Here is a 26,044-nt window from a genome sequence, read left to right as displayed (position 1 = left end):
AAATTCTTTATGAAGCAATTTTGTAACAATTCCTTTTATTTATTCACCGGGTTGAAAGTCACTTTATTTTAACTCCCTGCGAAAACACTTCTCCTAGCCCAGATAAACCTTCCAGAGCAGGTGCTGGGCTGCAGAGACTTCATGGAGATGGAAAAAGTCAGAACCAAGGACCGATGGGGTTATTTTCCCCCATTTTCTGTTCTCAGTGATTCCAGCTTCCATACAGTCATGCTGTCATCTTGTAACTTCTTGAATATGTGTTTTATCCCCAAGAGGCAAAAACTAAAACACCCAATCCTGTGCAGCCTCAGCTGCAGGACAGTTTCCTTAGCACCTCACCACACTGGGTTCTGGGTTCCCCTTCCTAAAATCTTGAGGATTCTTAACTCAGTCAGATGGTGCCAGTTCTGTTTGACATCAGGAACCCGTGACCCAAATGCTGGTAGAGCTTTAATTGGTTTGGGTGGTTCATTCCATGGAGTGGGAACTGGAAATATCCCTGGTGGCACTGGCTCCATGCCTGCTCATCTTGCACAAATCTGCTGCACTGACCTTCAGACTTTCTTCCGTGGGCCTTTAAATCCTCGGGTGGCACCTTGTCCAAAGCAAATTGTGGATGGGATCCTGGAAAGGGAGACAGGCTTTAATCCACGTTAACAGCCCAGCCCTCACAGGCTCACTGGGATGCTTAATGCTCTGTGGGGCATTGGAAGCTCCCAGAGTGGAAAGAGCAAGGTGTGGGAGGAGCACGACATACAAATCACCAAATAATTTAAAGAATGGGTGAAATACTGGTTGGATTTCCCGTGTACCCTGCACATTCCTGTCCTGGAGGCCTCTTCACAACAAGGTGTGTTAGCAAATGTAACACTTGGGCAGTTGCAGTTGGTTGATAATGAGGAGCAGGAGAGCAGAAGCAGCATCCTGCAATACCTTGGGAAGAGATCAGGTGGGCAGACAAACACAGCTTCCACAGCACACCCATGTCCTGCTCTTCCTCACACTTCCTTCTTTCAAAAATGGCTTTGGAAGCACACATGAGATTCCTGCCTGTTTCATCTTCAGGATGAAGAACACCCCAGTGCTGCAAAGGGTTGAAAAGATGGAGTGGTCCCAGCCCCATCTGCTCCAGAGGCCAAAGTACAGACCTGGATTTGTAGAGTCGTTTCTCTGGCAGTGAGGGGCCAGAGCTGGCTGCAGGCTGAGAGATCTCCATGTTCTCCTCAGGCTCTGTTTCCACGGGATTCACCTGGAATTGCTCTGCCATGTCCACGCTCACATCCATGGGCACGCTGGCACCCTGCTCCACGGGAGAGTTCCTGTGCTTGGAGCCACTGCAGAGACAAAATTTGACATCCTGGCTCAGGAGCTGCCACGTGAGCCCAGAGCCAAGGAAATCAAAGGTACTTCATGAGGAAACGAGTCCATCTGGGATGGATTTCTTCCCAATATCCCATCTAAGCCTGCCCTCTAGGAATGGGAAGCCATTCCCCCTTTTCCTGGCACTCCATCCCTCGTACAGAGTTTCTGTCTCTCCCATAGCTCTCCTCAGGCACTGGAAGGCCACAATAAGGTCACCTCAGAGCTATTCTTCTCCAGGCTGAACAATCCCAATTCCCTCCCACTTTCCTTGCAGGATAGGAGGAAAGTTCTGCAGTTACCTTTTCACTTTCTTGGGCCTGTCAAACCGAAAATCAGCAGGGTAAAGGTGCACGGTCACCAAGTGATCCTTCCTGTCCTTGCTGCTCTTGAACTTCTCCGTGCAGCCTTCCACCAGACACTGGTACTGAAAGGCAGGGAGGAGAAAGAAAAAAAGACATAACTGGGAAAAAAACAAGGGCAGACCAACCACGAGGCAAGGGCTGGGCATGGGCAGCTCACCATATTTTGCTTCTCGGCCATTATCTGGAAGAGGGAGTCGTGCCACTCCAAGATGTGGATATCCAAGAGATTCCCAGAGGGAAAGGAGCGCTTGCAGAAGGAGCAGACATTCCTGTGCAGGGTGTTGTAGTGGTGCTCGTAGCCCTCCAGCGTGTCAAACACCTGGCTGCACCCAGAGATGTGGCAGCTGAACTCGGACACCCTGCAGGGAAATCGGGACATCCATGCTTTAAGCTAAATCAGAGCCTTAATTTCAGCTGCAAGCATCCCCTCTAGATGACTTTATCAGAGAATCCCAGGATGGCTTGGGTTGGATTGAACCACAAAGCTCATCTGATTCCAACCCTTTATCATGAACAGGGACACCTTCCACTAGAGTCACACCTGCAGCCACAATACTCCTGGCAATTTTTGGGACTAATACTTAAAATGCTTAAATGCATCCAGGTGCAATGGAACCAAGATCATGACGGTGCTGGCAGCTGGGAACTTATTTGCCATTGGAAACTTATTAACCATTGTGGCTTCAGGATCACTTAGATCATCCTTCTGTTAAACGGTGCTTCGGTGAAGAATAAACAAGCCACGAGGTAATGAGCTGTTTGACCTAAAAGTTGCAGTTGTGGATGACAACGCTATGCTAATACCCTTTTTTTTTAAGAAGCATCCATAGGTGAACCTCGCTCGCACAACACTCAAAAAGTACTTCCTGGATTTTAAATGCAAGAACAAGACCAAGATTGTCCCCCAGGTTGGAGCTGTGCCAGCTTGCAGCAGCCCAGAGCAGCTGTGGCTGCCCCTGCATCCCTGGAAGTGCCCAAGGCCACGTCGGACAGGGCTCGGAGCCACTTGGCCTAGCAGAAGGTGCCCCATGGCGGGGGAGAGGAATGAGATGATCTTTAAGAACCCTTCCAACCCAAACCATTCCCTGATCCCATGACAATCGGACTCAGAGCTCGCCCGCAGCTGTGGCGACGAGACCGCCTCACTTACTTGGGTCTCTCGGCCACCTCCTCGAGGCTGGTGAGGACGCCCTGCAGGTAGAGGTGCCTGTGCACGTCCCCATCCTAGAGAGGAGCAGAGAGCGGCTGTGGGCGGGCGGGCACGGCCGCAAAGCACAGCGCAAACCCTTCAGCTCCGGGGCAAGCCGCGCTGGCAGCGGCCCCCACACAGCCCCGCGGGGCCGCCTCACCTCGAAGAGCGGGTGTTGGGGGCCGAGGCGGAGGCGGCGAGGGGCGAAGGTGAAGGGCGGCGTGGGCTGAGGAGGGTGCGGGGATGGGGGATCCTGAGGGAGCGGAGGGAGCCCCTCACGGAGGAGGAGGTGAAGGCGCGGCGGCAGCGGCAGCATGGCGCGGGCACTGCGCGTGCGCGAGGCGCGCCGCCCGGTCCCGCTCTGCCCACCGCGCGTGCGCGGGGCGCGCTGCCGGCTGCCTGCGCTGGGGAATTGCGCATGCGCAAACCGCGCTTCCCGGCGCCAGCGGCGGCACTTCCGGGCGGGCAGGTAGGGACGGGACGGGATAGAATGGGATGGGTAGAATAGGATCGAATAGGGTATGGAGGGTGGGACGGGGCGGAGCAGGACGCGGCTGAGGTGCTGCCCGGGCCCCTTGGGTCATCCCGGGGATGGGGATCCCCTCGCTGTTTGCCCGGGGCCCGCCCGGGTTTCCCGCGTTGCGGCTGTGCCGGTGCCCCCTCAGGCACTTCCTTGTGTCCAGCCGAGCCAGCCCAGCTCCCGCAGCTTCTCCTCATTCCCCACACCCCTGACCCCCAGGCACTTCAGCAGCCCGCGGGAATTCCCGGTAGGATCAGGGCCCCAGGTGGTGGGGCAACCTGGGCCTTCAAAGAGATTTAAACTTGGGCTAGACCAGGCCCTGCACAGCCTGTTGTAATTTGAGTCAGTTTTGAGTGGGGAGTCGAACCAAGGTTTGCAGGGATCCCTTCCAGCTTAAGTGATTCCATGATCTTGGCAAAACGAATCCTTGTGCTTGATACATGGATCAGATACAATCTGTGCAGGGTGTCACATGGAACTGCTTATTTATTTCCATGATTCCTGACTCGGGGTCTCGCTTCTGATTTACAGAATCACAGGATATCCTGAGTTGGAAGGGACCCACAAGGATCATCAAGTCCAGCTCTTAAGTGAATGGCCCATTCCAGGATTGACCCCACAACCTGGGTGTTTTTAGCACCAGGCTCTGACCTGCTGAGATCAACTCAGGGTTCTGTGTCAGTATTAAAGTTATTATTTAAATACTCTGCAGGGTTTGAGTGAAGTTAGTAAAGTGGGCAGTAGAATAGGAAGACCCGAAAATGTGAGAAAAACTGTTTTGGAGTGATTTCAGAGGCAGCAGCAGTGTTTAGGCTGCCAGGACTTCTTCCAGCATTCCTTCTGAGACGAAAAAATCCTCTGCTGGCCAGCCCCAACTTGAGATTCTCCCCCAGGCTTAGTTTTCCTGGGTGGAGCTGTCTCAGCTGCAGTAGCCCAGAGAAGCTGTGGCTGCCCCTGGAGCCCTGGAAGTGTCCAAGGCCAGGTTGGGGAGGGCATGGAGCACCCTGGGATGGTGGAAGGGGGTGGAATCAGATGGGCTTTGAGGTCCCTTCCAACCCAAACCCTACAAGGAGTACATTCCAGAAGCGTCTCCCTTGAGAGGGGATGTTTTCCCTCGGAGCAGTGGGATTAACCCCTCGCTCCCCGTGTCCCCAGGGCCGGCGGCCCGAGCCGGGAGCATGAGCGAGTTCCGCATCCACCACGACGTGAACGAGCTGCTGAGCCTGCTGCGGGTGCACGGCGGGGAGGGCGCCGAGGTCTACATCGAGCTGCTGCAGAAGAACCGCACGCCCTACGTCACCACCAACGTCTCCGCGCACAGCGCCAAGGTCCTGCCCGCCGCCCCCCGGGAACCTCCCGCCCTCCGCCTCGCTGCCCGGGGGGGAAAGGGGAAAACAAGAGGGGGTGGTCAGATCTGGGGGGTCACGGTTCTGGGTGTGAAGCGGGAAGGCTGGGAGGGAAAAGGTAGAATCCTTGAGTGTTGGTGGGAGGAGTGTTAGGACTGGGGTGGGAGCAAGTTCAAAGAGGGAGGTTATTTTGTAGGGTATTGGGCAGGAGTTGTTCCCTGGGAGGGTGGGCAGGCCCTGGCACAGGGTGCCCAGAGAAGCTGTGGCTGCCCCTGGATCCCTGGAAGTGTCCAAGGCCAGGCTGGACTTCGGGGCTTGGAGCAGCCTGGGATAGTGGAAGGTGTCCCTGCCCGTGCAACAAGATCACCTTGAAGTTCCTTTCCCACCCAAACCATTCTGGGATTCCATGATGAAATGAAAACGGTATAAAATGCAGTTATGTGACAAGCACCCAGCTTTTTTCTTTGAATATCTCCCAAATATTAGAGATTAAAACCTGTCACTCATGACCAGGCATACTTTTATTTGTTTTCATTTTTAAAAGCAATCCACCAGTCAAGCTCTAAGTGCTGGGAAGTCTCTAACTCTGTCTGAAACTTTGCAGCCTGAGCTGCATGTTTGCTCTAACTCCAGTTAATATTAATGTGGTGTTTTACAGGTGAAAATAGCAGAGTTTTCTCGAACTCCTGAAGATTTCTTAAAGAAGTACGATGAGCTGAAGTCTAAAAACACAAGACATCTGGATTCTTTAGTTTATCTGCTGTCCAAACTCACGGAAGACAAAGAGGTTGGTTCCTCGTTTAGAACTGAATGTTGAAGAGTAGCAACAATGCAATGATTTCAAGCACAGCTGATGGTAAAGTTCAAGAAACAACCAGTTCCAGCTTTTACTGAATTACTAAAGCCCTCCTGAGAGTTATGCTTCTCTTGATATAACTCACTAAGACATGGAAAACTGGGACAGAGAGATCTGTGGTTAGATTCACTACAGCCAGGGCATGGTCATGTGTTTCTTGCTTTAGATTGTGCTGCCCTGCATTCACAAAATCTTTTCTTTGTTTTTTCTACGTACAGACACTCCACTACCTGCAACAAAATGCTAAAGAAAGGGCAGAACTCGCAGCAAACGCAGCCACCAGCAGCAGCACGAATTTTTCCATCCCCTCATCCACCTCCAAGATGTCTCTGCAGGAGCTGGAGGAGCTGCGCAAGCAGCTGGGCAGTGTCACGGCCAACTCCAGTGCACAGCAGGTACAAAGCCCTTTCCCAAGCTCTGGGCACAAAATCTTCCCTTTTGTTAGTCACATCATATTAAATCTTGGTGCTGTTCTTGGTAGAAGTGGCCTTTTTCTATTCCAGTCAGTTAAGGTTAAATTCTTTTGAGATTATTCTAAAGTTAAATTCACAGTTAAGTTCTTCCCTGTGAGGAACAGGCTGCCCAGAGCAGCCCTTGCTGCATCCCTGGACGTGTCCAAGGCCATGTTGGACAGGGCTTGGAGCCACCTGTCATCATGGAAAAGGCAGAAGGGAAGAGGAAAACCAGCTTTAGACACAGGCTTAGCAAACATTTAAACATTTCACTAGCAGCAGTAGATTGTGGGGTCAGAGTGCAAAGGGGCAGTTTAATACTCAGATCCCAAATTCTGTTTCCTGTCATTATTTGTATAAAAAACTGTACTGTGGTGGCTTGACCTGACAAACAGGACAGAAAGGGGAAAAAATATGGTGAAAAACTCATAGGTCAGAATAAGGATATTTTGGCTGCAGAAGGCAGAGGAGCAACAGTGTATGGAGAGTTCTTAGGACAGAGGGGAAAGAGGAAAAGATGTTCAGAGGTCCATAGTGCCTTCTCATGTCTGGTCAGCATAATCTAACAGGGGACAAGCCTCAGATCACTTCAGGCCCTCAATGGGAAGAGGGATGGACCTTCCACTTTCCATGCTTTGGGTCTCTGGGCTTGAAGGGCCCTACATGAATGTGGTGGTGAAGAATTCAAATCCTAAACAAAGGGTCCAAGCCCTCTCCCTGTCAGCAGTGGTGAGACTTTGTCCCAGATACACTGAAATACTGCACAGACACTGGGCTTGACTCATCCAGATCCTTCACAGACAATCTGAGGCAAGTGGGTGATTTAGATCATGAGGGGAAGATGAATTTCCAGTGAGATAACTGATCTTCTTACCAGGATTTGTGTGTGAACTTGCTAAAAGAGGAAAGACCTGGAAGTGCCGTTCTCTGGGATGTGCAGTTCACAGCCAGAGGGATTGAAATGCCATTGCAAGCCAAGATTTGTGCTTCCCTGCTGCTCCATTTGTGGTCTCTTCAGACTTAAAGAGCTGGAACTGTGTTAAAAGGCCCTGATGGGCTGGTGCTCAGCACTGGTGAGTCAGTAAGGGCTGGGACAGGAGGACATTGCTTGGAAGTGTTCGTTCTGCTCAGCCCCTGACACAGATCTTGTGTCTGTGAGGGTCACAAATGGAGCTGGAGGTGTTCATGGACCTCAGAGACGAACACTTCATCTCCCTCCATGGAAGCTGGCACTGCCATTGCTCAAGGTGTCACATGCAGGTTCATAAGCATGGCAGTGGCAATCTGCCACCCTGTGTGGGAGTGAGGCTGAGGTGCCACCTGAGGGCCGTGTTCTCAGCCCTGGCAGTTTTCTCCAGGCTGTTGTTGAAGCCTGTAGTGACAGTGACCTAAATTTCGAGTTGCAGAGAGAAGGTGATTCATGCCCCTGAGACATGTACTTTGTCACCAGTGCCACAAGTGCTGTGCCATCTGCCCTGGGATTGCTTGGCAGTGTCACAGAGATCCTGCAGTGATTGAAGTTACAGCTTGGACCGGTTTTGGTCCAGGATTCATCGAGCTGGGGAAAGTTAAGTGTTCCCTTTCAGGTGGATGCGTCCTTTATGGCCAAAATGTTGACTTTTTTGACCTCTGCCAGTTAACAAAGTCACACCAGAGCTGTTTGAACTGCAGCAGAAGTGCCCTGCCTCTTGTTATAGAATAAAATCAGAGTCATCAGGTCCAGCCCTGGATTGAATATCACCATGCCCACTAAACCATGTCCCCAAACTGATATTTCTGCTCATGATTTGAACACTTGCAATGGTGGTGACACCACCATTTCCCTGGGGAGCTTTTTCCAGTGATTAACCACTCTCTCAATGAAGAAAGTTTTCCTGCCTGCCATTTGGGAAGACCTACTGGTGGCTGCCCTTCTTCCAAGCAGAACATGTTCATACAGCCAGCTGAGGTTTGCAGTTCCCTGTGGGGGTTTAGCCATCCCTTGAATTGCTGGCAGCTTGCTTGATGCTTCCCATTTCTCCATCTGAAAGTCCCAGTTATGTTAGGGGAGCAGAGGAAATCGAGGTCCTTTTAGCAAATCACCCACACATGATGTAAATAAGAAAGTCAAATGAGCCTGTTCATATCCCTTTTCACACACACATCTGTGGAGTTTCAGAAATGGCCTTCATCAGCCCTGTGTTTGTGCACTTGGGGCTCCAAATGTTCATGTAGGTTGTGCATCTCACAAGCTTCCCCAGCTGATGATTGATCTTGCACTCCATTTATTTTAGTGTCAGAGCTGGGGGTGGGAAGTCTTTCAGTCTTCAAGAGCTCACTTCCTTCACCAGCTCCCACTCAGAGCAAAAAAACTCCATCATTTTCCAGCTCTCTGTGGGTGGATTTGTCTGGGTTGCATTTGGCATTGAGTTCAGAGGTGTTCAGTGCCGCTGGAATAGGATGTTGGTGCTTCTGGAAGGAGTTTCCTGCTTTCATGTGGTGCTCTCTCCAAACCTGCAGCCACTGCCTGGTGGTTGTTCATGTCACTGTTCTGCTTCCCTGGGTGTGTCCCAGCACCCAGGCCAGTGTGGACAGATGCAGAAAGGCATTGTTTGATATAGATAGGTGAAAAGTATAAAAAAATATGGTTTTTTGCAGTAATGGGGCAAATAGATGAGGTGGTACTGGGAAATGAAACCCCACACCATGCTACTGAAATATCAGCTATTCTGCTCTTCCATTCTTAAATCCATCAATCAGTTTGCAGTCAGTTTCTCCTTGAAATTAAACATTTCTTGGACTTCTGAAAGTCTCCTGGTTTTTTCCTTTCTTTCCCTCTCTCTCTTTTTCCTACAGCCTCTTGAACTTACACGAAAAATCCTTCGGGATAAGCAGAACAAGAAGAATTCTGGTCAGCCCATTCCAGTATTTCCATCCTGGGTGTATGAGAGACCTGCACTTATTGGGGATTTCTTAATTGGCACCAGTCTAAGCACTGACACAACAGTACCAATAGGTATGTGAAACACAGGGAAAACTGTATTTATTTGTAGTGTTTTGTTCTCATTCCCAAATGCTGTTCAGATGTTCACGCTCACCAAAACTTGGCACTTTTTTTTTTCTTTGTGACTGTATTTGAGCTGTTTTCTGGGTATTTGAATATTTTGGTGGCAAGGAGGTTGGGAAGTTGTTGGTGTTGGAAGTAGCTGGGCCCTTTTGGGTGGAAGGATCAGCAGCAGGAGCTGTGGTCACAGATGGTGGATGTCTGATCCCATCTACTGATTTGGGTATAAATGAGCACAGGATTCTGTTCTCCAGGTGTGCAAGGTACAAGACTGAAACAGGTGGATGATGGCACTTACTATGTATCCTTTTTTTTGTCTCCTCTTTGGAAACAGGCACTTTGCCATTAGCCTCCCAGGAATCCATGATTGTGGAGGACTTGCTGTACGTTCTGATTGGCGTGGATGGAAGGTACATCACAGCACAGGCCCTCGTGGGCAGGCAGAACCGAGCCTTTTCACTCGACCCAAACCTGGACTTGTCCATCAAGGAGCTGGTGACCAGGATTCTTCCTGTGGCAGCAAGTTACTCTGCTGTCACCAGGTAGAGAGCTGGCTTTTGTCAAGGGAGGAGGCTTTCCTGTGAGAACAGAGAATCTGCCATTGTGCAAGTGTTAACTTCCATGCTTAATTTAAACTACGGGGGTATAAAATGAGTGACAATTTATTTGGGTCAGTTCTAGCTGCATTTCCTTTGCTGGGTTTGTCCTCTGTGCTGCCAGTTCGCTTTTTCATTCACACACCTTTGTTCTTTCCAGTCTTGGCCTTGGTAACTTCAGGTAAAATGCAGTTAGGATGTATCTGCCTTTGCTGCCTTCTCTTCCCACTCTGCTTTGAATTTCTCCATATTTCCTGCTTTTTGCTCCCCTCTGGGCATCCAGTTGTGTGCTGGTTCAGTTTCTACACACTGCTTATACAAATGGTTCTAGTTTCCCCATGGCTGGAGAGGAAACATCTTCCCACAGCTTTCCCTTCTAGGAAATGTGGGATGGGAAATAAGGGAGAGGGACTGGTGTGCTTTTCAGCACGGGATCCACTGGTGTGCCTGCACAGTGTCCTGAAGGCACAAGTTCCTGAAAATTATGCAAGTTACATTGCCTGAAAGAGTTTTCATTTTGCTTTTTACAGGTTTATAGAGGAGAAGTCTTCCTTTGAGTATGGACAGGTAAATCATGCTCTGGCTGCGGCCATGCGGACTCTAATCAAGGAATACATGATATTAATTACCCAGCTGGAGCATCTTCAGAGGCAGGGCCTTCTGTCACTGCAGAAGCTGTGGTTTTACATCCAGCCCACAATGAGGACCCTGGAGATTCTGGCTTCACTTGGTAAATGTCCAAAATACAATCCTTACATTTTGACAGCTTGTGAGGGTAGCCAAACAGGCAGGGCATGACTCATTTTGATTTCCTGTTTCATTTAAGAAGAAAGCCCAGGGGAATTGTACTCATGAGGGCACTGTACTTCTTCTGGAGAAGAGCATTCAGTTTCTAGGGCTGAATGTGCCCTTGGCCTTCACAGCCCTTGCCCTTTCCTTCAGCTGTATCCACCACTGCTGCCTCTCCTCAGCTCCTTTCCAAACTCCTCTCCAGTTCTGTGTGGGTGTATAACCAGAAGGAATCCCTAGTCCAGCCCCTTGCTGACAGCTACACAGGCTGCTCAGGGAGCCATGTCCAGTCTGGGGACCATGTAGGGCTTTGTCTGGGAACTTTTCAGGATTTAAGTGTCTTATATTGGTATTTTTAAATTCCAGCTACTTCTGTGGATAAGGGTGAGTGTATGGGAGGATCAACCCTGAGTTTGCTCCATGACAAGACTTTCAATTACACAGGGGACAGCCAGGCCCAGGAGCTGTGCCTGTATTTAACCAAGGCAGCCAGCGTGCCTTACTTTGAAATCCTGGAAAAGTGGATATATAGAGGCATCATTAATGATCCATACAGGTAAAGAACAGTTAAGCAATGAAAATGAAACGCAAAACTTCAGAATTACTGATGTGCTTTGCCAAGTCTGCATCTCCCAGGGGCCTGGAACAACCCTCTCAGAAGTGTTTTGACTTTTGTAGATTGTTTCGAAGCATTTTGCTGTATTTGATAGTTTGTGCAGCATTTCTGTTTCCCACATTTTCAGAATCCTAAGGTGAGGGCAAAGCTGAGGATAAAATACCTGAAATTAGCGCCTTTCTGCTGATGAGAGGTGGACAAAGGCCAGTTTCCTCACCCCTGCACTGACAGACAGATAATGTTTAGCCTTGGTTTATGAACCCTGTAAAATTCTGTTTCTCATTGCAGATCAGAGACACTGGATAGTGCTTTCCCTCTTGCTCCACAAGCAGACTAATTTCAGTTCTTGATTGGATGTGTCCTTAGGAGACCTTATTTCTGATAGATCACATTACCAGTTTGCAGGTCAAAAAAAAAAAGTAATCCTCATTGTTCCACTTCCTGCCCCTAAACATCTGCTTTAACTGTTCAGTGAGTTCATGGTGGAGGAGCATGAGCTGCAGAAGGAGAAGATTCAAGAGGACTACAATGACAAGTACTGGGATCAGAGATACACTGTTGTCCAGCAGCAGATTCCCTCCTTCTTGCAGAAGATGGCTGACAAAATCCTAAGCACAGGTAGGTGCTTCTGCTGTGAGAGGAACCTCGAGACCTTGTGTAAAGAGAAAGGAAATGTTACTGTGCCTCACCACTTTAGGGGGTTGTCCAGCTGAATTCAGAGCAACAGAAGGATCAGATTTAGAAAGAACCCCAAATCCTATAAATAAAACAACACAGGAGCCCAGCAGCAAGGGGAGCTGTCTGTCTCACTGCTGTTTTGTGGGTAGGTTTTCTAGCTGGATGGAGCTGGGCAGCTGAGGTTTGACTATCTCAGTGTTAATTTAAGTATGCAATCTCTTATCCTCGTGCAAAGCCCTCCAAAAGTGACTTGTGAAGGAGAGCAACAGATCTGCAGAGCTTCAGGCCACCTGCAGAGATGTTTTGTCACCACTGGGAAATTAAACCATTTCTAAATCCCCTTAAATGTGATACCAGGTCCTTATTTTAAAATTCTGTATCATCTTTTGAAAGGTGCCTAAACCCTTTCCAACTTCCAGCACAACGTAGTGTAAACATTTCTCAGCATATCTTCCTCTTGAAGGGAATGGTTTGGAAGTTTCCCTGTTGGCCATACAGCAGGGATGAGTAGAGGACATTCTTTCTTTTTAATTTCAGGGAAATATTTAAATGTTGTGCGGGAATGTGGGCGAGATGTCACCTGCCCTGTGGCCAAAGAGGTCATCTACACTTTAAAAGAGAGAGCCTATGTGGAACAAATAGAAAAAGCATATAACTATGCCAGCAAAGTTCTTCTGGACTTCCTGATGGAGGAGAAAGAGCTGGTGGCTCACCTAAGGTTGGATTCATTTTACCAAATGCGTGATAAATAGATTGGTTCTGCTAAGGGACATACGTTTTTGAAGTTAGCTCTGTTCTCTTGGGATATTACCAAGGTGTTCTCTGTATTTCCACTTAGAAAGGTTGACCTAAAAAAACAAGATTTGGGCTTTTTTCCCTGAAGAGGGGGAAAAAAAAAAAATAGTAAAATGATAGAAATGTTGAGTGGGAAAGATGTCTGGGGGTTTCTGGTCCAGCTTCCTTGGAAAGCTGTTGCCAAAACTAGGTCAGGGCTTTGTCTAGATCAGGAGTCTGGAGCCACACTTTGTAGTGGCTGTGCTCCTGTTTTTGCTCCAAAACCTGCAGTTATCATGTGTGATCTCTGGCCAGGCACTTGGTTAATCCTCAGGCCCACCTCAGAGCTACTTCCAAGCTCTGTGCCCACTGCACATAACTCTCCCTGGTGCCAGGTGAAAAATCAAAGTTTATGTGTCCTGTTACAGCAGAAGTCTGCTGGATTTAAAAAAAATCAGCAGATATTTGTCCTTTGAGAGGAGTCCAGGATTCTGCTCAGAATTGGCAGCTGCCCCTCAACTGGAGGAGATTTGAGAGAAGAAACCCCAGCACACCAAGGGGTTTCTCTGCATTTTTACAGGCAAAAAAACCCCAACAAAACAGCAGCAGCAGCCCTGATCTGACTGCACAGAAGTGTCCTGACTGAGGAGGTAGGGAGGAGGAGACATCCATAAAAGACTAGTCTCCAAACTGGTTATTTATGGCTTCCTGCTCTCCAGAAAGAGAAACATCTTGGGATCAAACCCCACAGGCTCGTTGAATTGATTTCATTTGTTCCTTCAGGTTTGATATGGATTAACCCAGTCCTTCAGAAAGGTAATCAATTGTCCCTTTGTTTTCTTGAGCAGATCTATAAAACACTATTTCCTGATGGATCAAGGGGACTTCTTTGTTCACTTCATGGATCTGACAGAGGAGGAACTTAAGAAGCCTGTAGATGACATCATAACGACGAGGCTGGAGGCTCTGCTGGAATTAGCCCTGAGAATGAGCACAGCCAACACTGATCCCTTCAAGGATGATTTAAAGGTGAGAATGGGTGGAAGCAGAAGATAATTGACTTTGAGCAGCAGGCCTGCCATGGTTTGGGGAGGTCTGTGTGCCTGTGAGAACCTGCTGTGTCCTAGGTCGGTGTGACAACTCGAGAGTGACTTTAACCACAGGCACCTTGCCGGTTGTTCCTCAGTAGTTGTGGGTATCCTGTGGCTTTATTTTTTCCTGCTCTTCCCTTACAGATTGACTTGATGCCCCATGACCTCATCACGCAGCTCCTGAGGGTGTTGGCCATAGAAACAAAGCAGGAGAAGGCCATCATCAGTGCAGACCCCACGGAGCTCACCCTCAGCGGCCTGGAGGCCTTTTCCTTCGACTACATTGTGAAGTGGCCCCTGTCCCTCATCATAAACAGGTAAGGCATCAATCCACTGAGGGAAAAACAGGCATCTACTCTCACAAAGAGGTTTTCCATGCAAGAATCAAACATTCCTCAAGCCTGGAGAGCAGAAAAAACCTGCACTTTCTGGTGCCCCTGGTTGCAGACTCAAAGGATACAGGCTGTTGCTACTGTAACAGGCTATTTTGCATTTAACCAAACTGTGAGGGACCAAATGGTTCGTTTTTTCTGCAGGAATTTGCCTCTTGTTTCCCTGGAGAAACACTGCTGTGAGCCACAATCAAATGGGACAAGCAGAGTGGCAGATTCGAAATTGCTGAATGCCAGCAATTAACTCCTCCCTTAATTTCCCCTCTGAAAATTCCATTGAATCGGTGAGACTTTCCTAACGACGCCGCGATGCTTTTGGAATTTTGTCTCTTCCTTCCCAACAGAGTGTGCTAGCTCTGGTGGTAGCTATGGAAGTGAAAATAGGATTTGGTAAGGTTTCCTGAACTGTATCGACTGGAGCTCTGCAGACACCTACGCCCAAGTGTCTGAGCACAGACCTGAATCCAGTCCCAGAGCTATAAATAAGCAGCCCCATCTGCTTGTGACAGTGCGTTGCTGGTGGGGTAATGCTGCCTGTAGCTTGGTTACAGCTTTTCCTCCCCTCTTCTTGGAAAATTCTTGGGTGAATTCTAAACTCCTGGTGAATTCTTGGGTGACCATCGCAGCCTTAGCACGGTGGGTACAAGAGCACAGTCTCTGAACCCTCCCTCCCAGCCCCTGTGTGAGTGACCCCTGCATGGAGCTCGAGGGAGCTAAGGAGCCTGGTGATGTACCCACTGGCAGGAAATACGGAGGAGGGTCTCCTTGGAGAGGAATTCTTTGGGATGGTTGCAAATGTGACTCTCTTGCTTCGGTTCAGCGCAGATCCGCGCACGTCTGAAGGCGTGAGGAACATATTGTGTAAAGTCTCTTTACCTCTGAGCAGCCTCAGCCTTCACAGCTTAGTCTGTCAATCAGAACAGGCCTTCATCTGGATGGGCTTCTCATTTCTTTCCAGGAAAGCACTGACAAGGTACCAGATGCTTTTCAGACACATGTTCTACTGCAAGCACGTGGAAAGGCAGCTGTGCAACGTTTGGATCAGCAATAAGACAGCCAAGCAATTCTCCCTGCATTCAGCTAAGTGGTACAGCCTTTTTTTTGTTTGTTTGTTTTCAGTTTTGGGTCTCCTTCTTGCTCATTAGGTATTTCATGACATAGCTCAGACAACACTGAAGTCAAAAAGATCCTCACAAATGTCTTACAGGCTCAGAGATGTCAATTTGTAACATTCTAGGTTTCACTCAATACTTGCTTGTAAAGTTGCTTTAATATTTAATATCAAAACTTTGGTTTTATATAAGCATATACTTAAAGTCTGTGACAGGTTCAAAACTCAACTAATTGAGGAAAAGCCATGGAAAATAATCAGAGATGGTTTGCAATGACTTTATAATCCCTCTCACACTGCAGCAAGGCATTTGCTAGGACAGAAATATTTAGCTCTGCTTGGCTGTGCAAGCCTGGTGATAGTTCTCCATGGCATTTGCTAGCTCTGAGCTGTGTGGGTGTGATTTCTCCCCTAGGTTTGCTGGTGCTTTCACACTGCGGCAGCGGATGCTGAATTTTGTGCAGAATATCCAGTATTACATGATGTTTGAAGTGATGGAGCCAACATGGCACATTCTGGAGAAGAACCTGAAGCTGGTGAGTGAAGTTGGAATGGAAATCTTAACAAATGTAATGCCTAATGCCAGTGGCTGCAGGTGTCTGTTGATTTTGCTGGAAGTATTTAAATATCTGGGAGCTGCTGTTCCTGCCACGTTGCAGAGTGCTGCTGTTCTGCACCACCTTTCTGCTTGATTAGTCACACATCCCTTTCCTGTGCTGCATCCCCCTGTCTCTGCCCAGCTCACACTCCCTATTATGCTCAGGCAGGTTCTCCTCAACATTCCCTACACGGGAGAAAGAGCTGTGGAAAAGGAGGGTGGATGCAGAGTGCAAAGATCATAAAGCAGTCCAGGCATCTCCAGCTGATTCCTTGGCCGAGTTAGAAATAGAGCCTGTGCTTTCTCTTCCATGAAACTGCCAAGGACTGGCATGCTGGGAATGTTTGGTAAAAGAGGCCATTACTACTATTATTATTATTATTATTATTATTATTATTATTATTATTATTATTACTATTACTATTACTATTACTATTATTATTATTATTATTATTCCCTCTGGTTGTCACTCTGTGATCAGACACTTCTGGGTTGCACATCGCTCTTAAACCCTGAAAACCACTCATCTGAGGTACCAAACAACACAACACCCCTGCAGTCAGCTCTCTTGGCAGCTGTCTGATGACCCTTGTGGATCTCCAGCATCAACTGATCCTGCCCTAGTTCTTACTGTGCCCTGAGGAGCTGTTTTGGGGCCAGCTAACCAACATTTTTTGATGCCCTGTCATGTTTTTTTTCTGGAGAATTCGCAGGAGGGAGCAGGTCTAGGATTGTGAGTGTCTCTGTATGTTAATGACAAGAACTTCTGAATGAGAAGAGTTCATATGTCAACCTCCTGGATAATCTGGGAATTGTTTCTTAATTTAGTTGCGAGTTTAGGCGTGCAATATAAATCACTCCATTTACTTTACTTGCATGGAGGCCATTGTTGAAGTTATCCTGTGCCTGTTTTCTCCTTTCATTTGTATTTTTGGGGAGGGTAAGGATGATCCTCACTGGTCTCATGTAGTGCCTTATGGTGCATTTTATTTGTCACACTTCTCTCTTGTGCATTTTCACTTAAAGATAAGGTGCTCTCTTCCTAAAATTGTAGCTGGGATCTTCATCTTCACGTCATCATCGTCTCCATCAATGCAACTTCATCATCATCTTCACTGCATTAGAAAGCTGCATTTATCCCTGTTCTGCAGTAGCTTAAAGGGTTGTGGGAGGGGTTTCCTATAATTTAAAACTCCAGACTGAAACAGCCTGTTGGAATAGCAGAGATGAACAAAAATCTTACAGAATCCTCGCAATGCTGTGTGTCCCAGCTCCTTATTGGCTCCTAAAGCAAATTTCTGGATTATTTCTGGGTAGCCTGTATGTTTTAATGATAAGTTTATTGACATTTAAGAGTCTTCAATTTGTGTTTCTCTTTTCCTCTTGTTTTCACTGACTTTACTGAGGTTCTGGAGGTGGGAGTGCCCATGACAAGCAGATTTAGAAACAAAGGAAATGCAAGTTCATAAAGCAAATAGCTCCATCCTTTCCAGGATGGGGCTTGGGTGACAAAAGCAAGCGCAGTTTGTGGGGAGGAGAAGTGACAGATCAAAGGTTTAAAGCCTGTGAGGGGCTGTTGAAGGCAATGATGCAGGTGCAGTCTCCATCTCAGGATGTTTCTGGGAGGTACACGAGGAGCTTCTCACCCTGAGAGGTCCCTGGCAGAGGCAGGCTGCTGGGATGGAGCTTTGGGATGGAGCAGCACAGCAGCCCTGGTTTGGTTTGTCACTGTTGGGCTCTCCTGTCACAGGCATCCAACATTGACGATGTCCTGAGCCACCACACGAGCTTCCTAGACAACTGCCTGAAGGACTGCATGCTCACCAACCCAGAGCTGCTCAAGATCTTCTCCAAGCTGATGTCTGTGTGTGTCATGTTCACCAACTGCATGCAGGTGTGTGCAGCCCCCCCGTGCCACAGACCCTTTGCCAGCCCCACGTGGACTTGTCTCTGTTCCCCCTGCCAGCAGCTTTAGGGCTTGACAGCTCACACCCTCTCCCAAATGGTTTCTGTGGCTTCTTACTCCAGAAAATCCTCATTTTTCCGTGTTGAGATGAGGTTCCTCTGGACCAAATTCCCTCTCTTGAGGCGTAAGTTGTAGCACTCTGTAGAGACCCTCTTTTGAGGGTGAGCTGATGGGCACATTGCAGCCAGCATCAGGGAGCCCACAGCTTTCCTAAAACCCGCTTTCCAGTGGCTTTAGGGGGATCTGTGTATCAGCTTGCTGAATTCAGTCTCAGAGCTAGCTTTCCTGGGAGTTAGGGGGTGGCCAGAGCAGAGCCCACCGTGGAGCACAGAAGAAACGGGCTGTAACCGTGTCCCTGGCATGTCTGTGCCCTCACCAGAGGTTCACCCAGAGCATGAAGCTGGACAAGGAGATGGAGAGGCTCACCCTGGAGCATGGCACCATGCTGGGCCCGCCCACCGAGGAGGAGCGTGCTGAGGAGGCTGCCAAGAAGAAGCTGACCAACAAGGTGGGGCACGGGGAGACAGCTGGGCTGGCACTCTGGCCAGGGTGGCCACTTGCAGACAACCCTTCCTGGTTTCTAGACCACCTCTGACCCCAAAAGTACAGTCTTTGTGAGATTGTGGGCAGTGTGGAGCGCTGCTGGAGTTCTCAAAGTCTGCTTTGAAGCCACATCCAGGCTTTCTGAAGTGCCAGCACCTTCCCATTCCCAGAGTGTGAGCGGGGCTCTTTGCAGCCCATGGGTTTCATAGCTGGAGGAGCTGTCTTGTCCATATTTCTCTGTCCAGATGCACAGGGGATTTGCTCTGTGGTTAGCAGATCCTCCTGCCCCTCTGGAAGCCCCTCTGGCACACATCTGCAGCACCACTGCAGTCACAGAGCTCCAGAGGTCACAGCCTGCCTTAGGTAACACACATTTTCTGCCTTCTGGCTTTTCCTCCTGCTTGAAAATGAGCAGAGGCAGCATGTGTTTGTGGATAACTCAGCTGGGGTCTACTCTGGGCTTCTCCCAGCAGTGCTTTTAACTGCCAAGGACTTGGAAAGATTTTACTTCAGAGGGTGAGCAGCTGTGAAGTTCGATGGCAGTATTTTTGAGCAGGTTAGGGAATGGAGGGAGTAATTGCAGCCCCTTGGCAAGTGCAGCTCAGCAAACACATGGGGCCACTCTGCCTTTGTCTTGGCAGCTTTTAGCAGAGCATGCTGACAACCTGCACCTCACATCTGGCTTTGAAGCCACCATCAACAAGTTTGACAGCAATTTCTCCACACATCTGCTGGACCTGCTGGACAAACTGAGCGTGTACAGCACCAATGATTGCGAGCACAGCATGCTCAACATCATCTACAGGTAAGCCAGGCTTTTTCTATCTGTGACTTCCCCTCCTGTGGGGAAATTCCTGAGGAAATGCTCTTTAGTAACTGAGAAATGTGTGTGTTTAGGAGCTCTGAGCAACCTGGGCTAGAGGAAGGTGTCCCTGCCCATGGCAGGGCGTTGGAATGAGATGGTCTTTGAGGTCCCTTCCAGCCCAGACCATTCTGCTTTGCATTTCAACCCAGGGCTGTAGAAAAACCCCAAAACACCTTCCTTTGAATTAAGTGAAATAATATTGTAAATGTGGTGTTAGTTTTCCTGGGGATTGTCTGACTGTGGAGACAGTGAACAAACCAATTTCCAAATACAACGTAAGGATTCCAAGATGAGAAAATCGCACGAAGGTTTGATCATAAAGTGTCTATTTTAAGTTTCCATATTGCATTTATTTAAATAAGCAGCTTCTTGGAAATCAAAATCCCTTTAGAAATACATAAAGGTCAGGTACACAGTATAGGGGGGAGAGAGAGAGAGCAGATGGAAGTTTTGCTGCTGGGTTTATAACCACTGTGTTGTTTTTTGAATAAAAAAAAAAACCTCCTAGAAGTTCTGCTCCCTGTCCATCTGTACTGGGTATCTTTTATGGCTGGCTGATAACCCTCACACCTCTGTTGAGATGTGCTACACCTGAAAGCAGAGAGGAGATGTTTCACAAATGTATTTTTAAGGAGATTGTTGTCCCCTCCTGGTGCCGTTTCTGACAGCATCTGACAAGGCTGTCAGGATTCCTGGTACTTTGGAAGCACTGCTAGGTGAAGTATTCCCACAGGAGACTGTGCTTCCAATTGTCCTTTTCTTCTGGGAACTTCTTGTCCAGCAGCTGCCACAGGTTTCCACAGGCCCTGGCAGTGCCCCAGGGCTGCTTGGTGTTCTGAGCTCTCCTGTCCCCTGTCAGGGGAGGAGCTTCCAGCCACCAGAGCTGCCCCTGTGGGTGGTGCTGAGTCCCTGAAATGGGAATGTAGGTGAGGACCCCTTCTCCACAGCCCTAAGAACTCTGGTTTGCTCCATCTCTGAAGTGACCAGAGTCAGAGATCATCTTCTCATCTTGAAATTTCTCCAAAAAACTTTTTGTGGCTGTGAGTGCAGGCCCCAGCTGTACAATTGGTTGTTGTTCCTTTCAGGACTAACCAGGGCAGCCAAGTCTCTCTAGGACCTTTTGGGAAAGGCTGGTGTGGCTTCTCAACATTTTATGTCACCCTTCATCTGCCTTCATGCCAGGTCATCGTCATCAGGCTGTTGTAGGTTACAGGCAAGATCCATCTGTAGGAAAAGGCTGGAAGGATTAAACTCTGCCCTGGCTGCTATCACTCCTGGGTGTCACAGGAGCATCCAGACTCAGCTTAGATCCAGGGATTGGGACCACAAGCAGTTGAGACACCCAGGCAGGAGCATTTACTGCTCCTCAGTGCTCCAGCTCTGCTTCCTGCTTTATCCTTTTTTAACATCTTTACCCCCTCCAGTACAAGTTCTAACAGAGGGGCTTGCTCACGGTGCTTCATCCAGGAGATCTGGATGGCAGCTCACTCCATGATCCCAGGGCACACAGGACATGGCCAGCACAGTGCTGAAAACCAAATTACCTGTTCTTGTCGTGGTGTCAATGTCACACGTGTGCCAGGACAGGGGGACGAGCTGGTGCTGCACCCCACAGCCTGGCTGTGTGTCCTGCCCAGGGTGCCACAGCCAGGAGCTGCTCCCCCAGTGTCACAGCCCACATGGGGAGTCAGCTGGGGCCAGCAAGTGACTCCTGAGCTGTGAAACCTCTGCAGCTGGTTCTTCCAAGTACAGAAAGGTTGGCTTTTGCAACCAGCACTTCCTGCTTCAGGGGAAAGGAGAAGTGTGGTCATACAGATGATGCAGTGCTTCTCTCCGTGGTTTGTGCTGTGGACAGTGACCTCAGCTGTATCCAAAGGCTCAGAGGAGAGCCTGGGTGCTTTTCCCTGCCTTATTTCCATGCCCCAGGCCTTGTGCCACCAGGACTGTTCTCATCATCAATTCCCCCCCAAGACTCTGGACTCTCTGGGACCGCTTGAGTCTTCACCAAGTCATTGGCCCTGCTGCCCTGCCCCATTTCCTTAGCAGAAATACTGGATGTTAACAGCCCATGGGACCTGCCTTTCCAACCCCACAGGCTGCTCAGGGGTGGTTTGAAGGGTGGGAGCCCCACAATGAATGCCCAGAGGTGACATTTAGCTCCCATTCAGGTTGGAGGGATTGTTGGCTCGAGGCCTGGGCTCTATGGCAACAGGAACCCAAGAAGCAGAGTGGAGACAGTTGCCATCTGAAATAACATATCTGACTGAGAGAGTTTATAAGGAAGAGTTTATAAGACATACCGCTCTTCTAATTTATAACCTTTCTATGGGGCTGCTTTCCAACAGGGATCATCAACATGTCAGATAAATAACAAAATTCACAGTTCTGGTACTTGCTCATCATTTCTTTGATCCTGGTTAACACTTTTTCATTTTGTAGTACTGAGTAACTGAGGCATTTCATTTTGTGGCATCAGACAATAGGAGATGGAGATGCAGAGGGTTTCCTACAGAGCTCACAGGTGACAGATCTCTGGTGTGCCCAAGTCCTCCTCTGGTGTCTCGTAGAATCAGAAAATATCCTGAGATGGAAGGGACCCACAAGGATCATCCAGTCCCTGCCCAGACACCCCAGCAATCCCAGCCTGTGCATGCCTGAGAGCATTGTTCAAATGCTGCTGGAGCTCTGGCAGCCCCAGGCCGTGCCCATTCCCTGGGGAGCCTGGGCAGTGCCAGCACCCTCTGGGGGAAGAGCCTTCCCCTGGTATCCAACCTAAACCTCTCCTGACACAGCTCCAGCCATTTCCTTGGGAGTGCTGACAGAGGGCTGGCAACTGCAGGAACTCTTCAGTCACATTCTAAGAAATCTGATAGATCAGTGTGGTTATCAGTTCCTTTACCAGTTTGGAGGAAACTGAGCTCAGAGTAGGTCACCAGGATGTGGTGCAAACCCCACTGAATCCAGCCACAAAGCAAGAAACTGCCGTGCAAGCATGTGCTGAGGAAGCACCACACGAATTCTGAAGAAATGGTTATGGGGGATCACTTAAAACTAAAAATGGCCAAAAAAAAAAGCCAAGCAAAACCTGCAGGTCACTGAGCTGGGAATGAAGCAGCTTTAGAAATGGAGCAGGTCCTCAAAGCAACGAGTCCTGGCCTTGTGTTTGAATCAAAACTTGGTCAGTGCTCTCACCTCAGTGTCAGGTTTCCCTGTCACAATTCCTCGAGGACGAAAGCAAAGTAAAAGCTTCTCAACCAGGAGAGAGCAACAGACAAATTCCATCTGTCGAGGCTCTGTTTTCTCCAGGCACCAAAAAATGTCAAGGAACAATTTGTTGCCATTTGTGTGAGGTTGTTAAGCAACATGAAACTCAAATATTGTGCCCATTCAGTTGGTACTGGAGCAGCCTAATTTGAGAAAGGGAGAGGGTAACTTTTGTGTGATTCATGGGTTTGCACTGACTGCTCAGCGATCCGGGGCACACGAGTGCGCAGGCTGCGGGTGCTTTGGGCTCTGCCACGGGGAGGTTGCAGCAGGCTTGGGGCTGGGGGGCATCACTCTGGATTATCAGGGAGGTGGGATTGAGGTATCCCTGGTGTGGAGTGCTTTGGAGAGGCTTTTCCATGTGTCACTTGTGGTTGTGGCTGAGCATCTCCTGACCAGTTGCTCATACTGGTGAACTGTGGATCTGTGGGAAGCATTCTGGTGTTAGCCAGGAGATGGTGGGGATGGAGACCCCAGGATGATGGGGATGGAGACCCCAGGATGATGGGGATGGAGATCCCAGGAGATGGTGGGGATGGAGACCCCAGGATGGTGGGGATGGAGACCCCAGGATGGTGGGGATGTAGATCCCAGGAGATGGTGGGGAAGGAGACCCCAGGAGGTGGTGGGGATGGAGACCTCAGGATGATGGGGATGGAGACCCCAGGATGATGGGGATGGAGATCCCAGGAGATGGTGGGGATGGAGACCCCAGGATGATGGGGATGGAGACCCCAGGATGATGGGGATGGAGATCCCAGGAGATGGTGGGGATGGAGATCCCAGGAGATGGTGGGGATGGAGACCCCAGGAGGTGGTGGGGATGGAGACCTCAGGATGATGGGGATGGAGACCCCAGGATGATGGGGATGGAGATCCCAGGAGATGGTGGGGATGGAGACCCCAGGATGATGGGGATGGAGACCCCAGGATGATGGGGATGGAGATCCCAGGAGATGGTGGGGATGGAGACCCCAGGATGATGGGGATGGAGACCTCAGGATGATGGGGATGGAGACCCCAGGATGATGGGGATGGAGATCCCAGGATGATGGGGATGGAGATCCCAGGAGATGGTGGGGATGGAGACCCCAAGAGATGGTGGGGATGGAGACCCCAGGATGGTGGGGATGGAGACCCCAGGATGATGGGGATGGAGATCCCAGGATGATGGGGATGGAGACCCCAGGAGATGGTGGGGATGGAGACCCCAGGATGGTGGGGATGGAGACCCCAGGATGATGGGGATGGAGATCCCAGGAGATGGTGGGGATGGAGATCCCAGGAGATGGGGGGGATGGAGATCCCAGGAGATGGTGGGGATGGAGACCCCAGGATGATGGGGATGGAGATCCCAGGATGATGGGGATGGAGATCCCAGGATGATGGGGATGGAGATCCCAGGAGATGGTGGGGATGGAGACCCCAGGATGATGGGGATGGAGACCCCAGGATGATGGGGATGGAGATCCCAGGAGATGGGGGGGATGGAGATCCCAGGAGATGGTGGGGATGGAGACCCCAGGATGATGGGGATGGAGATCCCAGGATGATGGGGATGGAGATCCCAGGATGATGGGGATGGAGATCCCAGGATGATGGGGATGGAGACCCCAGGATGATGGGGATGGAGATCCCAGGATGATGGGGATGGAGACCTCAGGATGATGGGGATGGAGATCCCAGGAGATGGTGGGGATGGAGACCCCAGGATGATGGGGATGGAGATCCCAGGATGATGGGGATGGAGATCCCAGGATGATGGGGATGGAGATCCCAGGAGATGGTGGGGATGGAGACCCCAGGAGATGGTGGGGATGGAGACCCCAGGAGATGGTGGGAACAGAGACCTCAGCACTTGGTGGTGCTGTGTGGATTTGATTTGTACCAGAGCTCAGTGCTGGTGTGAACTCTGAGGTTTCAGGAGTGCTGGGGAGGTGCAGACACTGAGGAACCCTTGTCCACACAAGACACCTCTGTGTGGTCTGGAGAAGAGCTGTGAGCATTTGGTCCTTCCCAATGTATTTGGGACGCGCTCCTGACACATTTCCCTGCAAAAGGCCTGCTGTCCAGGAATGGGCACAGAAAAGGTGTCAGCAACACCTGTGGCACAGCACAGACATCCCATGAGGGGCCAGAACTCGCTGTGGGTGTCCTGGGGGAGGTTCCTGCTCACGCCTCTCTGTGTTTTGTCCCTCAGGTTGGACTTCAACGGGTTCTACACGGAGCGCCTGGAGCACATGTCGGCCGAGCGCAGCCAGAAGGCCCCGCCGCTGCTGCCCTGCCTGGCCGTGCCTGCCCAGTGACCCTCACCCCCATCCAAGGCAGCTCAGCCCTCCACACCCACCCCACAACCTGCAAACAAAGCCTGCAGGGTGGCCCAGAGACACAGGGGAATGGTCAGGCTCCTGAGATGTTTGTAATGTTTGGGGTTTTGTTCGTTTTTTTATTTTACTCTGTTGTACAATGATGTGTTTGTGTGTTGTAAAATAAATTAAATAACAACAAAAACAAACAAAAAAACCAGGGTTATTTTGTCTGTGTTAACAGAACTTGGGGTGCACATTATTTTGGATGCTCCATCCCTGGAAGTGTCCAAGGCCAGGCTGGACAGGGCTTGGAGCGGCCTGGGATAGTGGAAGGGGGTTGGAGCAGGATGAGCTTTAAGTTCCTTTCCACCCCCAAGCCCCCAGCAGAGGAGTTCCAGGGAATCCAAACTTTGCCTGGGGCAGTTTGAGAGCAGGTGCATAGAGGGAGGAAGAGAAATGTGTCCCAGGAGCAAGGGATAACCGAGGCACATGCCAGGGACAGAGGCCTGGGGGCCGGGAGTGGGGACCTGGGGACTTGTGTGGGGGCTGTGGACACAGCACTGAGTGCTCCTCTCCTCCCTCGCTCCTCGGCAGGGACCTCCCGGAGCTCTCCGGAGGGAAGAGCCAGGATTTGTGTGCTCCATTGCCTACAGCTGGTCCTCCAGCTTGGCAGAGGGAGAGAGACCCCGGGAGAGGGTGGGGACCACCAGCAAGCATTGAGTCCCACTAGGAGTCACGGGGAGTTCATTTTTTGAATCAGCAGCAAACTTCCAAGCGCCCGCTGATGACTAATCCCTAATCCTGTTCACACCCACGTGCCCGTGTCCGTTTCCTGGTCGGCCTGGCCTCAAACACCCAAAAATACGAACGTGCCCGGCTTATCTGCCCTGGCATCCCAGCTGCAGAGCCTGCCGTGACAGTGCAGCCGCCCCAGTGCCCTGATTCCCCCTGCAGAGCCGCAGGACATGTCCCACGGGGCCGGGGACGCACCTCCGTGCCCCTTGGACACCCCCAAGGCCATGCACACAGTCCCCGATGCCGCTCGGAGCGTCCCCCCACCCCGATGTCCTGTGGGCAGCCTCCACTGATCCAGTCCCCCAGAGCCTCAGAGCCAGCCGCGATGCCCCACGATGTCCCCAGTGTCCCACCCACTGGTGTCCTGCCGACCTTCCCTGTCTGTGCCCTGGGTGTCCTCCCCCAGTGCCCCCTGCCCCCGCGGACCCTCCAGGTGCCCCCGTGTGCCCGGGGGCCAGTCCCCAGCGCCCCACAGAGCCCCACGACACCCCACACACCCTCCCTCCGGGGACAGCCCCCATCTCCCT

The 26,044-nt window shown here is 50.2% G+C and overlaps 2 protein-coding genes across 8 annotated transcripts; one reads left to right on the top strand and one right to left on the bottom strand.

The window, feature by feature from the left end:
• Positions 1-18: 18 nt before the first annotated feature.
• ZNF511 (zinc finger protein 511) lies at positions 19-3,348 on the bottom strand. Of its 2 annotated transcripts, none has more exons than XM_023945830.2 (6): positions 3,074-3,348; positions 2,875-2,948; positions 1,882-2,083; positions 1,662-1,786; positions 1,149-1,334; positions 19-624 (listed from the first exon to the last, which is right to left on the bottom strand). In XM_023945830.2, exons 1-6 carry the CDS (start codon positions 3,227-3,229, stop codon positions 555-557), a joined length of 813 nt encoding a protein of 270 aa, XP_023801598.2. In that variant the 5' UTR covers positions 3,230-3,348; the 3' UTR covers positions 19-554. The 2 variants fall into 2 exon arrangements, with proteins under 2 accessions (XP_023801598.2, XP_086757470.1); XM_086901344.1 differs by having other exon boundaries at positions 934-1,334; positions 3,074-3,303.
• Positions 3,233-24,936, top strand: TUBGCP2 (tubulin gamma complex component 2). 6 transcript variants are annotated; one of them, XM_086901337.1, is made up of 19 exons: positions 3,233-3,382; positions 3,965-4,110; positions 4,589-4,761; positions 5,438-5,566; positions 5,854-6,030; positions 8,923-9,082; positions 9,465-9,672; positions 10,257-10,456; positions 10,882-11,071; positions 11,604-11,749; positions 12,347-12,527; positions 13,432-13,612; positions 13,819-13,991; positions 15,025-15,153; positions 15,593-15,713; positions 17,526-17,669; positions 18,121-18,249; positions 18,926-19,089; positions 24,614-24,936. In XM_086901337.1, the coding sequence occupies exons 3-19, from the start codon at positions 4,612-4,614 to the stop codon at positions 24,717-24,719; spliced, it is 2,688 nt and encodes an 895-aa protein (XP_086757463.1). In that variant the 5' UTR covers positions 3,233-3,382; positions 3,965-4,110; positions 4,589-4,611; the 3' UTR covers positions 24,720-24,936. The 6 variants fall into 6 exon arrangements, with proteins under 6 accessions (XP_086757463.1, XP_086757466.1, XP_086757469.1 ...); XM_086901340.1 differs by having other exon boundaries at positions 3,341-3,382; positions 3,965-4,415; XM_086901339.1 differs by having other exon boundaries at positions 3,373-3,680.
• Positions 24,937-26,044: the final 1,108 nt, after the last annotated feature.

The sequence above is a fragment of the Cyanistes caeruleus genome, chromosome 8 (genome assembly GCF_971803275.1).
Source record: "Cyanistes caeruleus chromosome 8, bCyaCae1.hap1.1, whole genome shotgun sequence".
NCBI lineage: Eukaryota > Metazoa > Chordata > Aves > Passeriformes > Paridae > Cyanistes > Cyanistes caeruleus.
Note: the sequence above shows the minus strand (reverse complement) of the source record. Positions and strands in the feature narration are given on the sequence as shown.